Source organism: Toxotes jaculatrix, chromosome 12 (assembly GCF_017976425.1).
Source record: "Toxotes jaculatrix isolate fToxJac2 chromosome 12, fToxJac2.pri, whole genome shotgun sequence".
NCBI lineage: Eukaryota > Metazoa > Chordata > Actinopteri > Toxotidae > Toxotes > Toxotes jaculatrix.
The window spans coordinates 24,663,905-24,680,049 of record NC_054405.1 but is presented as its reverse complement, the minus strand read 5'-3'; the positions used below and the strand labels follow the sequence as shown (position 1 = coordinate 24,680,049).

Genomic DNA, 16,145 nt, shown 5'->3' with positions numbered 1-16,145 from the left:
TCCCAGGTTCCCAGTCCCTGTTCTTCCCTTCACTCCCTCGGACCTGCCATTCTTCACCCGACCAACACATTTATTTCCTGTCTCATAAAACAGATACCTGAGGTCACGCAGAACAGGTCTTGAATAGACCCAAAATTATTATACCCAGTGCAAAATGTGGTCGACCCAAACTGACCTTAATAGTGGGTGAACAGCAGCATGATGCTCCACCAATTAACAAGCTGTGGTTTAAAAAAACAGTAGCAGTACATGTAATTTCTCCTGAACTAATGACCGACCACTTTACCAGAGCTGACAGTCCACAAGGGTCATATTCTGAAAACAGGAAGACCGTAAGAAAAAAAGAGCAGCACATTCAAATATGCACAAGTAAAACAGCAGCCCTGACAGAGATGTTAGTGTTGTGGTTTTGCTGAGAAGCAGCAGCTTGTGTGTGTGTGTGTGTGTGTGTGTGTGTGTGTGTGTGTTGTAAATGTGTGACAGTGCTTGAAGGCAGAGACATGAAATTGTCCATCCTCTCCACTTCCTTATCAAAATGCTGCTTTCATCATTTTACGACGTGACGGCAAAGTGCACATCTGTAATACATCTCTTATCATTGCCTCAGTAGCTATTTAAGCTGTGTGTATTTTGTGTGTGTGGGGGGGTGTGTGCTTTTAAAATCCCCCCAAGACTGGCTTATATCATCACAGACGCTCCCTCTGCATCCTTTTCTTTTTTTAATGACGGTTGCAGAAAAGCAGCTTCAAATGTTTCCAGCGGGGCGCTCGGCGAAAAAAGGGAGGATGTGCAGTGAAGTTCACATGAGCAGCCGAATATTTTGGAGGAATAAATTAGCAGCTTGGGTCTTTGGTGTTGCGCCAAGACTTCTGGGAATTAATCCAGCACCTTGGAAAGACAAGATTTGGAAGCCATATTGGATCCACCATAATTTGAGGTTAATTGAATTGAAAATCCCCCCGCCTCACCAGAAAATAAAAAAAAATCTGCAGTGGGGAGTGAAGGACTATACATATGGAAGAAAATATGGCATGCATGGCTGTTATATTCTGAACCACAGGAGCAATGCTGCCTCCATTTCACTGTGTCTTCTTCTTTGCTGAGTTTTAGTGTTTGTGATTGAATTCTAATTAATGCCTCAGAGGAAGACTCAGTGCATTCCCGCTGCAGAAACAGATGGAGGGCAGCGAATGGGTGGCTGTTTGGTAAATGGGGTCTGCGGAAGTGACCCAGGCGTCGATGATGTCTGAGCCCTCGTCGTGTCCTGGACTTCACATCCTAATAATGACTAATGTGTTTGCCGACGTCAGCTCGCTCTCATTAGTGTGATTTATCGTCTCGCCAATTTTCAGTAAACCAGAGGAGTTGTATTCCAATTTATTCGGGTCAAATTAAGCATTCATAATTAGACGCGGTAACCTTTCCCGCTCCCTCCTCCTCTGTACATACAATGCAAATGTTCATTGTTTAATCTCACTGCCAATAATTAGGAGGGTTATGTAAGAATCACCCCATACAGGGCAAAAGTTTAGCCTGAATCAATCTCCTAATGGTTAATAGCTAATGGGCTGATTTATTGCCGAGTTATGAAGGTGAAGACTCGCCCTTTCCTCTGAGGGTGGCACTGACTTTACGGAGCCCCTCTGCACTTTGTTGCTGGGTCAGAACCCTGCAGTGCTTAATAATGCTGTATGTAGTCACTGTAATATAGAATAATTAGAGATTAGTCATTTATTAGTCAATTGCTTCATTTGACTTTACTTTGTTTATCAGGGATGATTCATAATAACTGACGCCATTATACCAAAATGGCACATGATGTAAAAACCCTTGCATTATGGGCTGAAAGTCAGAACTTTATCCTCCCTGTCATTGTTTCATCTCAAATGTTTTACTGTAATAATGGAATGGAATTCATGCCACAAACAGGTTTTATCATCGCGGGTAAATAATCCATCACTTGGCTTTAAAGCCAATCTTTTGGCAGTAACTTTAACACGTGTAACAGGGGCTAATTTGAGCCAGACCGCTTCAGGCAGGCTGCAGCCCGGACACGGCCTTCAGGATTAACCAGCAGAGGCCTGTGTGACAGTGTGATAGACACCACTCCTCAGTCTGCTCTTGATTACTGCTCTGGTCTAATTTGGTTTGTTCTGCTTCAGTAATGTCTGGTCAGATCTGGTCTCATCCAAACACACTGGTTTTGACTGGCATGTTGTGGGGGGGGGGGCGGTGGGGTTTGATGACTTGAGGGGATGGGCTGTCACTATCTGAGGCTCATTAAGAAATAAATCAGGAGAGCGAAAGGAGAGAATAATGGATGGAGAGAGTGAGAGGGCAGAAAGAGAGAGATCAGAGGACCTGCTGTCTCCAGGTTTGTTGGTTTTGGCTGATCCTTCCCAAGAGGCAACTGCTGCCAAACAGAATAAAAACAGAAAGACAAGCTGAATGAGAGGAGAAGGATGAGGAGAGGGAGCGAAGGAGGGACAAAAGGGAAAGTAAGAATGAAGCAGGAAGGGAACAACAAAGTGCAGAGATTAAAATAGTCTGTCATTTTAGCGGCTGCAGTTTATCCTGTGAAGGTTTGAAAGGACTGCTGCCTTTCTTCCTTTCCTGTGATATTCAGAATCCAATTAATGGATGTGTTGGAGGGGGGTTCCTCAGTGACAGTGGCCCATTTGTAAGAACCGTTATCAATGAGGAACACCGACAGAGGTAATATTTTATTAATGTCTGGTCTGACTGCCTGTATTAATATAAGTAATGGCTCCTCTTTTTTTTTCCAGTCCTTAAAAACTTTTCATGTGTTGAAGTTTAGAGCCAGGTACAGAGAGGAGGATGAAACAAAACAGATTCTGGGAAGACTGTTGGAGCTGTAGTTATGTAAGTCTTATCATAAAGCTGTAATATAAAATCTGATTTACAGGGTTACATCTGGCCTGTTAGTGAAAATGTACGTGCAATCATGTGTGTTTCTCCTGCTGACGAGTGTAAGGCTGATGTTACTGTCCATATTATTGCTGATAAATTTTTTGATACCCTGCTCATCGCTAACATGATGTGCTTGGAAACGATAAAAATACTCAAATCAAAATGCAAAACAATTGTCAACACCAACAGACACTAAAGGTTGTGTCTCCAAAGTTTCAGCAGGAATCAGTAGGAATAGCCAGAGGCTGACAAGAACTGAGTCTGCTGACTCACTGTACATGAATGATTCTGGTGAGCCCTGAAGCTCCCAGCCGGTCTCTTTGGCATTCTTCGGCATACAAGCTGCTGTTCGGCAAACACAGGGCACACACACACACGGGTTTGTAATGCTGAACCGCCTCAGCAGCGAGCGCGTACTGCCACGCTAAGCCCCGGCTCGATTCAGTCAGTCGCCACCTGCACCGCTAAACTCTGTGACACAGGTGAGTTTTTGGCACTGTTTAATGTTGTGATGCTTTCATTTATGTGGCTGACAGTTGGTTTGGTGACATACAGAAGCTGAGCAGGTGGGACAGGGTGAAAGCTTCTGTCACTGTCAGACTTTGGAGTGCAGCATATGGCTGTGGCTCCTGTAGGCAGCACGTACCAGTTGGTTGGTGTCGAACTCACAAACACGCCAGTGCAAAATATTTGGTTGTTATTTTTTGGCCAGCGTTGCTGTTGATATCCATGAAAGAACCTGTCACAAAATGACAACTGCGTGACACTGGCTGCGGTCTCTCTAATGGACTTGTTGATGATACAGAAATGAAATAACAGCCGTCTTACCCTTTAATTTGTGGAGTAATGATGTGGAACATGATATTCTACAAACAAATATCAGTCAAATCAAATAACGGTGACATTTGGATTCAGTTTTTGAGGCCGTCTGCGTGAGTGATGGAGCTGGAGCGTGAGCCTCCACAGTCACCGTAGACGACAGCTTTGGTTGAAAGGAAACAGTTTGCGTTCCAGGAGGCAGACGGTTAAAAAAAAAAAAAACACTGCTGAGTCATGTCTGTCTGTTGGAGACGAGCATCACATCACATTTTGGGTGTCTTATTTTTCACATACATCTGTTGTTGTGTAGTCAAGGTGGAGAACATTAAATCTGGAACCTTCCTGGGCCAGTTGGTTGGTGCCATATGCTATTTTATCAAGACTTCCTCGAATCAAGATGGCATTACATGCAAATGAATTTCAGCAAGATGTTGAGGATTGAAAGAGACGGAAAAACGGGGAGACGATGGACGGTTTTGGACAGATGCCTTTGAATATGTCGTAGGTAGGCAGGTGGATGAATAGATGGATAGATTCCGTTTCATCAGGAGAAAAAGAGATTGAAAGAAAATGCTCTGGAGTTTTGCTGACCTTTTTCCAAACCATAATGTTTTGTAATGGCTCAATAAACCACGACCTTATCACAGTGATTGTTTAAACCTAAAAAAAGTTTACAGTGCTTGAACAATTTCAGCGGCTGCAGACATAAAACCGGCCGGACCAGGAGTGATGAAGTGTTTGGTGGTGTTTCTCTGTGATGGTTGACAGTGTCTGAGCTTTGGAAACACAGTGGCAGTGGACAGACAGCGAATGAAACATGGCCTAGAGTCCAGCTCCAGTTTTTTTTTTTTTTTTTTTTTTTTTTTTTTATTGAGCTGTCAGAACTGACTTGACGTTTGAGCAGAAAGATTTACAGGCACCATTTAGGGCAGGATTGATTTCTGTCTAAGGCAGCTCTGAGGAAAGATTGGGGAAAAATGTGCATGTACAGCCCTTTCTTTGATTGATTGATGCTTTCTTTCAATTTTTGGTGTGCCCTTTCTGTCTGTATCACTATAGTGCTTCACCTTCCAGTATATTCCAGTCTATTTGCTGTGTTGGCACATGAAACTGGCCGTTTCACTGACATATTCCTCTCTCTGGAGATTTATTGTGTCACTGCAGCGTGAGAAAGACTCAAAATCAGTTTCTGAACGACCAACAACTCTTGACTTTCTGAGAGAGTTTTTAAATTGTTTCCTTAAAACACTTGCATTGTGTAATTTAGTCAATAGCACTAAACCGAACAGATTATTGGATAAAGCAGTGCCTTTAATTCCCTTATAGGGCATTATGAGTTTTGTCTGGTGAAATGTTTTTTGCCAAGAGGCTTTATGGCTGCACATGTTAGGAGGGGCGGGGATTTAATTCCTTTTTCATTCCTCACAGTTGAGATCTTTCTCTTTAGGGTAACATTCTGTGTAATGACTGCAGGAAAAAAAAAATCAGTGAGTGCAGAAAAGTAAGTGAAAATATAAGTTTTTTTTTTTCCCAGTGTGGGTGAGAGTGTGTTATGATGTGGAGTCCTTAGGGAAACATTCCAGTGTGGAGCATGTGGCACCGGCAGATGTCGTGTTTGATGGTGACGGCTAATGGTTTAGTTTTCTTTTGATCTTTTTTTTTTTTGTAAGACAGGATGTTCGTGAGGTTTTGCCATTTGCAGACAACTTTCTGAAGCCACACTCTTTCATGCCAGTAGAGCCTAATTTACCTGATGTGTGCACACAGTGATCAAGGGGTTTGAACCGGTTGTTCTCTTTTGATGACAGTGATACCATTTCAAATTATTTTCATATATTCACCCTTCTGAATTCTGCTGTCTCTCTCTTTCTCTCTGCAGAGCACCTGAAGGTAGCGTTAGAGGAGTACATGGTGCGGATGCCGAAGGTTCGCATCCTGAGGACCAAGAAGAGGGAGGGGCTGATCAGGACTCGTCTGCTGGGGGCCGCTGCCGCTAAAGGAGAAGTCATCACCTTCCTGGACTCTCACTGTGAGGCCAACGTCAACTGGCTGCCCCCACTGCTGGGTGAGAAACACATTATTACATTCCTAAACTCGACTCTCACGTCAGACCTATACCTCAGATGTGACACTTCTCATTCATAATTAGTCTTGATACAGTTACAGTCGTGTTACAGCAGATAGATGGCAGTAGTATAATGGAGCTACCTTTCATGCCATACAGCACTCACTGCCACACATATAAAATGGGTATCTCCATTATCCTTCTCCATAAAACAAATCATATCTGCTGTTACTGTTACTGCAGCCCGTTAATCCAAATTAGGGTAACAAGGCAGAGCTTGGGTGGAGCTCTGTAGGGACGACAGATGTAGGGCTGCAGCTACAGCTGGCTGAGCAAATAAAAGCCAAATATTCAGCCTTTACATGTAACTGAAATCCCCTGGGTCAGCTGTTTTGTAATTTGCATTAATTGTTGTGTAAGTCAGGGTATCAGCTGATAATTATCACTGAACTGTGGTTTTAAAACTCAGAGGTCAGGATGATAAACATGATGGGTCACAGGATGATTAACAGAATAATAGAAGAAGAAAAAAACACTTTGGCTTCACAGATATGTGTGTATTTTTTTTCTTACTCGTTTCTTCTTATGAAAGATTTTTTACTTCTTCAGGAATCTAAAAACTTTTCAAATAAAGTAATGTGAGAAGGGAACATCACGCCTGCTGTGAGCCGTTCACAGCTCTTAGACATCTGCAGCCTGTGAAGAGGAGTGTGTAGGCACTGCTTGGCTTCAGAAGGTCTAAAGCCGAAAGGCTTGGGAACTACTTCTCTACACCATCTGTTGTAATTAACTGTTTACCGACTCATCCGCCTCTCTCTGTGTTTCTCAGACCGAATCGCCCAGAACAGGAAGACCATTGTGTGTCCAATGATCGACGTCATCGACCACGACAACTTCGGCTACGAGACACAGGCGGGGGACGCCATGCGAGGAGCGTTTGACTGGGAAATGTACTACAAACGAATCCCCATCCCAGCAGAGCTGCAGAAGGACGACCCCAGTGAACCCTTTGAGTGAGTGCAGTTGTTTCTTGACACATTTGACATTTGTTGTGTACTTGTATCCTGATTATTTTATGGTGCCATGAGTGCATGCATCTGTGGATGGAGTAACATCCTAAGGCTAATGGGCTAACAAACGCTACTCTGATTGTGGTATGTGTGAAGAGTGGAGCCCCGAAGCTCCCGGGTTTGGTCTCCTCGGCATATGGCCCAAAGATCAGCATGAACAGGAAATGCTGAGGGCAGGGAGTATGTGCAAAAGCTGTTATCAGCTGCAGCCGAGTGGAGTACATGGGTTTGTTGTACTGAGCAGTCTGGGAATATACAGCTACGGTAAGCCCCGAGGGGAAAACATTGATTGAGTCAGTCACCTGCTGCTGTATTTAAAGCTGAAGGAAACTAAAATTTCTGACACAGTGCTGAAGTGAGTTTGTAACACGGTTAAAGGTTGTAATGCTTTCATTTATACGACTGACAGTTCGTTTGGGGACAAATAAAAGGTGAGTAGACGGGAGCAGGCTGTTTCCTGGAGGCAGAACTTACGAGTTTAAACTCAATTTGTATTGAACTCGCAAAAGTATCAATACGAAAGACGAGTTTGTTCATTTTTAGCCAGCAGTAATTCAGACTGCCCAGGACAGTCAGTGGGAGCTAACTGTGACTGTAGCGTTAGACTACATCCACATGAAGCTGCTGCATCTGAAACCAAATCTCTTCCATTATATTTTTGCCTCTTTTGAAAGATATCATTATTATAATGATGTTAAAGTTCACACATTTATATTTCTCAGCTATCTGTTGTTTATTAACAGCATTTTGCTGCTGAAACAGTTTGTAGATTTACAGTTTTGGACTAAATGATGGATTGGTTCAGCATAGTTGAGAGTGAGAAAATAATGACTGGTTTCACTCTGGTTGCTTGTTCAGCTGCATCTGTAGTTCATGACGCAGTCACAGACATAGGGGTTAATTACTCTATGACATTAGATCCCCTGGTAAAACTACTCCAATGCAAACAGGACTGATAGCTTTTGACCAAGGTGACCTACCTTGACACAGCACAGATAGGTAACCTTTAAGTAATGGAAGCCAGAATAAATAAACTATTTCCAAAGACAGACTTTGCTATTAAGGCCAAATAACTCAGCGTGTGATGCCAGACACTCCATTTGTGAGCCTCGAGGGATTAGTTCGACAACATTTCTCTGTGTTTGGATGCCAAAGACTGTTTGGGTCCTGGGAGATACAGTAGGTAACAGCAGGCAGGGCAGCTGTGGTGCAGGAAGATTAGAGACTAAAGAAGAAGAAATGAGCTGCAGAACAATCAGAATCAATCCTGATTTCGTGAATTAGTCTGCTCTTCTTGCCCAATGAAATGACCTTCATCAGTGCAAATCTAATTTGAGTCTCAAAGATTTTCATTTTCATTCTGATTGACATTGCCGCAGCGCAGAATGAGGCACAGTGGGACGGCAAAATCCATCTTGGAGGTGTGTGTGGGAGTATGATTTTATCCCTGTTCTCATGCCTCTGTCACTGTCTCTTTTGTCAATGCCATCACCCCTCTCTCTCTCTCTCTCTCTCTCTCTCTCTCTCTCTCTCTCTCTCTCTCTCTCTCTCTCTCTCTCTTTCTTTATTTTCTTTCTTTCTGTCTCTCTCTCATCCCTCCTTTGGGTTTCAGTGTTTCATTTAGCTGTGAGCTCAGGCCTTAACTCCGTCTCCTCTCAAGGTCAGTAGACTGAAATGGAGAATATCAGCTTGAGTATTTCTAATTAAATCTAAATGGTGAGTTGGAATATTCATGGACCATTGAGTTCAATCCTTTTTGTTTCTCTTTCTTTCTTTATTTTTTTTTAACTCCAACAAAGTGACACTCACAAAAGAACAAGTGAAGAAAGTGATAAGTAAAATAGATTAAAACTGGTAAAATTATAATGTAATGAGAAACTGTTTGTCAGGGGTAAGAAGAGTACAGTTCCAACTAGACATTCAGTCCCACATTCTGGTATTTGATAGATTTCTTGTTATTGATGTGACAGATTATGAAAATCTGCAAATTATTTTTAACTCTTCTTACACATCGTGTATCAGTGTTAAATAAAGATTGTTGCCCAAATACATAATGGGCTAGATTTAAGAAATACCTGAACAAAGAATCTGATCAGTCAGTATCAGTATCAATCAGTCAGAATCTGACCGAGCAAACAGTCAGTAATCAGAAAGCACCGAGGTCTGAACCACAGCCATGGAGGATTGATAAACCCAGTATTTTACTTTCATGGTGTTGTGTTTTTCCAGCTGCTTTCAGTACTGTTGAGGTCATTTCAGTCAGTGCTGGTCAATATTAATTCAGTGGAGCTGCACACTGGCTCAAAGTAGAAGTCTGCAGCTGTACTGAGCAAATCCAATTTACCATTGTTTCCAGTGTGATTTCCTTTTTTTGAACCAAAAACATGTAACATCAGAATGGTTGAGAAGGTAATTACAGCCATTCAGAGCTGCTCACTTCTCTCTCTACCTTTCTTAAAAATCAGAATCAGAAAAACTTTTATTGATCCCTGCAGGGAAATTGTTTTAAAAGTAAAACCTGCTATAAAAAAATAGTAATAAATATAAACACACAGTAAGTGAACTGTAAAAAAAAATTGTATTTGCACAATACAGCTTCAGACTTCTTAAACGATGATTGAAGTCCCCCAGAGATCACGAGGAATGCACTGGAGTGAGTCTGGAGTCTCACAATAACATAGCTGTTGACGTCACAGGCAGTTGCCAGGTTGGGGGCGGCTGGGTTGGGGGCGGCCGGGGGGGGAAGGGGTGTTCCTCACTAGGGCTGCTAGCTCATCCATCTTTGCCCACATCTCGTGTTGCTCAGGATGATTGATATCTTCTCTTCTCCATCAGTCTCTGTTGTCTGGATCCAGCTCTCCTTCCTCACTGCTTTGTTCCTCCTCTGCATCCTGTGTGTCCTCCTCTTGATTTCTTGGGGGGTGTCCGTTGGTCTGGTCTCCATGCCAGCCGGCCGGCTTCAGTGCCATCAGCTGGATGTGGAAGGGTCACAGATAAAAGGAACAAGCGTATCAGTTTAATCTTCCATCAAACCTTTAGCTCTTCATACTGAATCATCTGACTTCCTCCTCTACTCTCATCATAATTCCTGCAACCGCTAGAGATCACCTGATAAATACAGTTCATAATAAGCTGATTACACAGACGACCTATGGGGTCGTTTTTTACAGGACAGTCTCCAAGGTCCACACAGCTACTGTGACTAAATATGTTTTAAAATGCCAATGGAATAATTTCTAACATGATTTATTGTGCCAACATCCTTTTCAGTGCCTTAATGCTTTTATTTATAAAAATACAATATGAGCCTGTCATTGTTTTAAAAATAAATTCATTTCAGTGCCTTTCAGCAAAACAGTCCTTCAACAAAAAATAGTTCCTAAGCAGCAGCTAAACAAAGACGTTGCTAAGCAACACGGGAGCAGCAGTGTGAGTGGTGGCTTTGGGTCAGTGCATTACCATTTTAAATTAAATGTTGTTCAGCTACAGGTGTGTCCATCTGGTTTTCAGTGTGCTTTGCTTTTTGACAGAAAGAGGAAGAGAACAGTTTCTGTGTCTGTTGTAATTTGTTGTACCTTCTTTTTATGGATGTTGTAATGAGTGATGTCAGCTGGAGCTGCGACAGCGTGATAGAGTCAAAATCAATACCTCAACATTAATAAGGATATTTATCTGACATTGATACATGTTAGTATGCTGTGTGCTGTATGAACATTTACATACAAATCATCATACATAAAAAAAAAATTAAATACCTTCATAACCAAAATTAGGATGGACCCCAAATCTAAAACAATGAAAATGCCGACAGCGTTTTTTGGCATGCCTCTGGCCGTTATCCTGCTAAATTAAACTGAACTTGTTTTGGTTAAATGATCTTCGTGTTCACCAGCTTCATCTGAGTTCAGAGATATTAGTGTTGTCTGTCCCGAAGCCAGTATATTCCATTCAACACAACTCCAGGGAGGTGGAGTGAGCTTGTGTGTTCTCCCTCCGGCGAACAAGAACTAACAGTCTCCACCCTACAAATCAGTGCCCGCACACTGTCTATGCTCTCTTTGCTAAGCTCACACACTCCAGTGACCATGCAGCAGTTGGCAATCACTGCACTTTGTGCAGTCAAACACAGACGTAAACACAACACACACCATCCCTCTGTCCCCCTGCAGCCTGTTGTTTCTCCTGATGAAAATCTGTTCACTACATTTCATTCAGCAGTACTCCAGGAGAGCAGAGTGTGTGTCTGTGTCTTCCCCCAGCATACAGCAGTTACCAGTCATAGTCAGTGAACTGCTCAGACACACTGTTACCCAGTCAGGCGAGTCAAATCAGTCTCTCAAGACTTGGGGGGCAACATTTGTGCCTCATGTGTTTCCACTCGAGCCTGAATCACAGTTTTCTACACTGTTTTCTACGTCTCTAAAATCTACACTTTATTAGAAAGACAGTAAGTGCAAACACACACAGCGCAGTCAGAAAGTAGCAGATCAGAGGAAGAAAGTCTCAAAGGTACTGTCCACCATGTTGTTCAAAGGGAACAACTCTTCACTCCTCGCTCGAAGTTCGATTAAAAAAATTGATCACAAAAGAAAGTCTTAAAAAGCACCAACTGTAGTTTCCTCAGAACAAAAGGCCTTAGAAGTTGTTAAAAAGTCTTAAATTCACAAAAGTCAGAAATACTTTCTCTTGCCAGCCGTAGGCCGCGCTGTCAGTTATAAATCGTGTGTGATTGCAGGCTGTCAGGAGATTTTACACACCTATAAGGTTCATGTAGAACTGAAAGATTTAAACTATGATATTAGAGTGTGGCCTGGTTGCTAAGGTGACGGTCATGAACAGCAACCATATCATGTCATGTGTGTGTGTGACTGTGCATTTTTGTGTCTTCCAGGTCGCCAGTGATGGCAGGAGGACTGTTTGCTGTGGACAGGAAGTGGTTCTGGGAACTGGGAGGATACGACACAGGTCTGGAGATCTGGGGAGGAGAACAGTACGAGATCTCCTTCAAGGTACAACACAGCACCACCACACGCACACCTGCAGTGTGTTGTGTAATAAATAGAGCGGCTTTGACCTCTGAGTGCTGACCTAACATGATGAGCACTGTGACATACACACTGTTTATTTTCACATCTAAACAGACGTAACATTTAGAAACAGATTTAGGAAAAATCCCAGAATTTCTTAGAAACATTAAGGTTTTGCTGTCGTCACTGCTTCTCCTTCTTCTTTGTCTGTTTGTGTCTGTTTGTGTTCACGTCGGCCCTTTTCTCTTCTGGTAAGGGAGTTGTTTATTTTCCTCTGACCAGCCAGTGTTGACTGACGTATCCATCCTGCTGGCATCTTTTTTCAGTTGACACAAAACGGTTTAACAGCAGCAGTTTCTGGTATCGGCTAAATTACAATTTGTCATGTTGAAGTGATATGGCAGTATAAGAGATGTTGTTTCTGTATTCCTGTGTTTATATCATCGGTGCTTGTTGTCATTTTTCTGTTGCTGTTCTTCTGGCTCAGGAACACGATGTCCTTACTCTGAAACCTTTCTGTAAAAGCGATTGTCTCAGTTTGTTTTCCAGCTGGGGAAACAGCTGACAGGCGTGTTAGCATGTTACTCTTCAGATTTAGCCATATTTATAGTAGCAGTTGTAGATATTGTTGCTACAAAGTGCTATAAAGGTTTGATGAAATTAGTAAATACCTTCTCAAAAGGTTTTGATGTTGTCACTGAAGCTGTGCTCATAACTTCACAGATGCAGCTCTTTAACTAAACAGATAAAACACTCGTTCCTTGTTGTAGTTTCAGCCCTTGTTTCTGTGAGCTGATATTCTGTTGCATCGCAGACTCTCCACATTAATCATACTCAAAATTCCATATTAGATTATGCTTTTGTGTGGAGGTTCAATGTGAATTATTCTGTAGCGTAACCATAAATGCATGTGGCTTGGCCCGCATGTTAAGAGCTAGTCTCCCCGTCCACTTTGCTTCGCTCTGTCAGTGAGCTCTGGACAGACAGAGCGACCCGTCACAATAATTGAATTCTGCTTTGAATGAGTAAGGACTTTTGTCGTCTCACTCAATTAAGCACAAAGGCCGCTGCTGGGTAGTGTGATGTGGTTGGACATGTGCTGCGGTGTGATAGTACTGTGATTGTTCCGTAGAGTGAAATTTCCAGCACAGTAGCTTTGTTGTTTATAAAGATTGAACAGCCAAATCAAATTTACTGTCGAAATTGTTTTACCTTCTGCTGCTTCTTCATATTAATGCATCCCCTTTTTGTTTCTCTATTGTGCTAACTGATGCTGAATAATAGCAGTTCAACATAAATGACATGCATACATTTGCTTTGTTGCACGGGACGAAATCCTTCACTGCGAAGCATTTCACTTCCACTGAGGCAACAGCAGAGAACAAAAGAGCGGTTTGAGAGTAGAGAAGACAGCAGGGGCTGTTTTCATCTCTTTTAAGGATAATGATTTTATGAAAATAAGAATCTCCTTTAACTGGATTCTTTAAGAACACGCAGCGCTAAATGTTTAATAGAACTAACAATATAAATAAGTAAATAAATAAATAAGGTAAAGATTCAGTGCAGGTATTCTCACGCAGTCAGAGAGTTTAGTCCAGATCTGTCGTAATAATGGTGACTATATGCTGCTTAGGCAGGAAACGTCTTTGTACTTTGTACGAGCAGTTAGCCAACTGGGTCATACAAGGACTGACAGAACCTTCAAAAGGTTCAGTGTGGATGACTTTTAATGTCAGCCTCAGCAGAATTTTAAGCTGGGGAGCAACTGAGTAGCTTTACTTTGGATTTCAGTTTCAAGGGGACTTGAAAAATAGTGGCCGAAGATATTTGATCTCACGTTGGTGAGAAGATAATTCTGTTTCCCGAACTTCAAAAATCATAGTCTACTGTTAGTCTACGGAAACTGGCTTATTTAGTGGTTAAGCTTTTTCTGTCCCTGTCCTGAATCTTTGTCCTTTAAATGCAAAGACTTCAAAGCTCTTAAAGAAATGTTCGCAGCACTGTTTTGTTTTTTGTTTTGTCGCTTGCAGTCTTACTCCCTGCCTTTGTTTAGCATGTTATCCCCACCAACTGAGGATCGCTGGAATATAGCCCAAAACCATCTGCAGGAGTGTGTGTGTGTGTTGCCTTGCCAGCATGAATACATATGTGCATTCATGAGACGCACACAGAACCAAGATATGCTCATAAAAACATTGCTCCATAGCACTACTAGTGCTCAAAAACTCCATAGGGAACCTTTAAGTCTGCATGGCTAAAAATACCTGTTTTTTTTTTCCTCAGGTGACACAAACCTACCTACACACCATATCAAACAGGATTCTCTGACTTTTCAAAAGTCAGTGAGGAATAACTAGATTAGTTATGTGAATGTGATGAAGTCGTTGTTGTAGTGACTAATAAATGATTACTTTTAAAAGAGACGGTAATGCCGCCCCCTGCCGTGGTGCTGTGTTTGTAGTGTTCATGTTTGGAGGTGAGCAGACTGTAGAAGTTGTGTGTTCGAGGTGAGTGATAAGATTTTCAATTTAATCTGACTGGCGCTGAACTCAAGCTCTTGATCCCTCGTGCAGCTCGGCGCCCCTGTTATTAAGCTCAAGTGTTTCAGTGCAGGGATGAAGAGGATGGAAGGGATTGGTGCCGCAAGTCACAGCTTCCCAACAGCAAGATGTGGAGAGGGTGGATTCAGTCTGTTACCCCACCCCCGATTCTGTTTGTCCAAGCTGGAGTGGTGCAACAAACTTGACAAGGAGTAATTGAATTGAAATAGCAGCCAGCTGATGTCCACTCTGGAGAATCAGGGGGGGGGGTAGATGTGGAATATCAACAAACAGGGAATTACCAAGTCCAAAAAAAGAATGTACCAGGACAACATCTTATTGATTACTGAATTTCCCATGTGGCCAGTCTGTGTCCATCATCATCATCATGTGTCCTTGATAAAGACATAAAAATCCAACCTGTTGAAGCACTGGAAGCTGTTGTGGAGTTTAACTTTAGTTGTATCAGAGGAGTTATTCTGACGAGGACTGAGACATTCTTGTCACGACAGGAGCCGGAGCACACTGCAGGATTTGGGAGGATGTGGAGGACGATGTGCTGAAGTGGGAGGAGAGGTCAAAGACAGAATGGAAAACCCAACACGGCTGAGATCGAATCGTACAGTCACAAGAAGTCTGCATCGCAGTTTATGTCATTTGTTAAGTTTGACACGTTGGCATTATCCAGCTGTTCAGATGAGATGATTTTATATTATATATTTTATTTACTTTTGGTCAGCAGCATGGTTTGCTGGTGTTTGTTGTATCTGGGGTGAAACAGTAAAAAGCTGCAGTGCACTATGGTCCTTTAACTGCAGATCTGCACCTGCCTGAGCCAAAAAAACTAAGCCACACTGTCACACTTTCAAAGGTTCCTGCGATACAAAGGTAAATGCCGTGTTCTGGGGAGTGGAAATTATAAATAGGCGGTGTAAAAAGATCCTAATCTTAAAGAGCTCACACACACTCTTTAACTGTCTTTAGCCTTGTGACCTCAGACTGTTCTGAATGAGATTAAAGTGAGACATCAGTAAAAATCTATCTTTAAAATTTCAAATGCTCTCACTCTGTAGACTTGAAAGGTGGCTCTGCTTTCCCTAAGTAGCATAACAAATCCAATTTCAGTCTTTATCATTTAGCTAAGCATGATTGACTTGCTTGTTCTCTTTGATGTCATTTACTCTCTCCGGTCTCTGTGCAATCTAGAAACCCCTGAACTTTTGAGTAATTTCGTGGAGTTGTTTAAAATTGTGTTCTCATTTCTGTGCTCTTCATAGAAGAGGGTTGTTATCTGCAGTTTAAGCTTTTGTCTGCTGCTGTGATCGAACCTGATATTAATCTGTCTGCTCGTAAACATGAGTCTGACTGTTCAGCTTTACTCTTTTTCCTTTTCTCGTTTTCTCAGTTGTACCTTTTATCCCTCCCTCCCAGGATTCATGACCCAATCAACATCCCCTACAACCCTGTCCATACAGTCTACAGTGCCTCACCGCCCTCTGTTTAACACTCATCCTCCTACTCCTTCCATCGTTCCTTTTCTTTATTTCCTAACCTTGTCTGCCCTCCATTGCTTTGTCTTCATCATGTCTTCCCACGCTTTATCTTACCCTCACAGTGTTTGTTTCATCTCTCTGATTTGTTGACCTTGTCAGCTCATCTGATATTCACACAGTTCAGTTACACAAACACCAGC

At 42.3% G+C, this 16,145-nt stretch overlaps 1 protein-coding gene across 1 annotated transcript in view; it reads left to right on the top strand.

Annotated features, from left to right (window-relative positions):
• LOC121190476 (polypeptide N-acetylgalactosaminyltransferase 10-like) overlaps positions 1-16,145 on the top strand; it is a 68,517-nt gene that overhangs the window by 41,475 nt on the left and 10,897 nt on the right. The window contains exons 5-7 of the mRNA XM_041051254.1: positions 5,630-5,815; positions 6,645-6,828; positions 11,777-11,894. Of these exons, the coding sequence (XP_040907188.1) occupies positions 5,630-5,815; positions 6,645-6,828; positions 11,777-11,894 (488 nt within the window). The remainder of the gene's footprint in view (positions 1-5,629; positions 5,816-6,644; positions 6,829-11,776; positions 11,895-16,145) is intronic.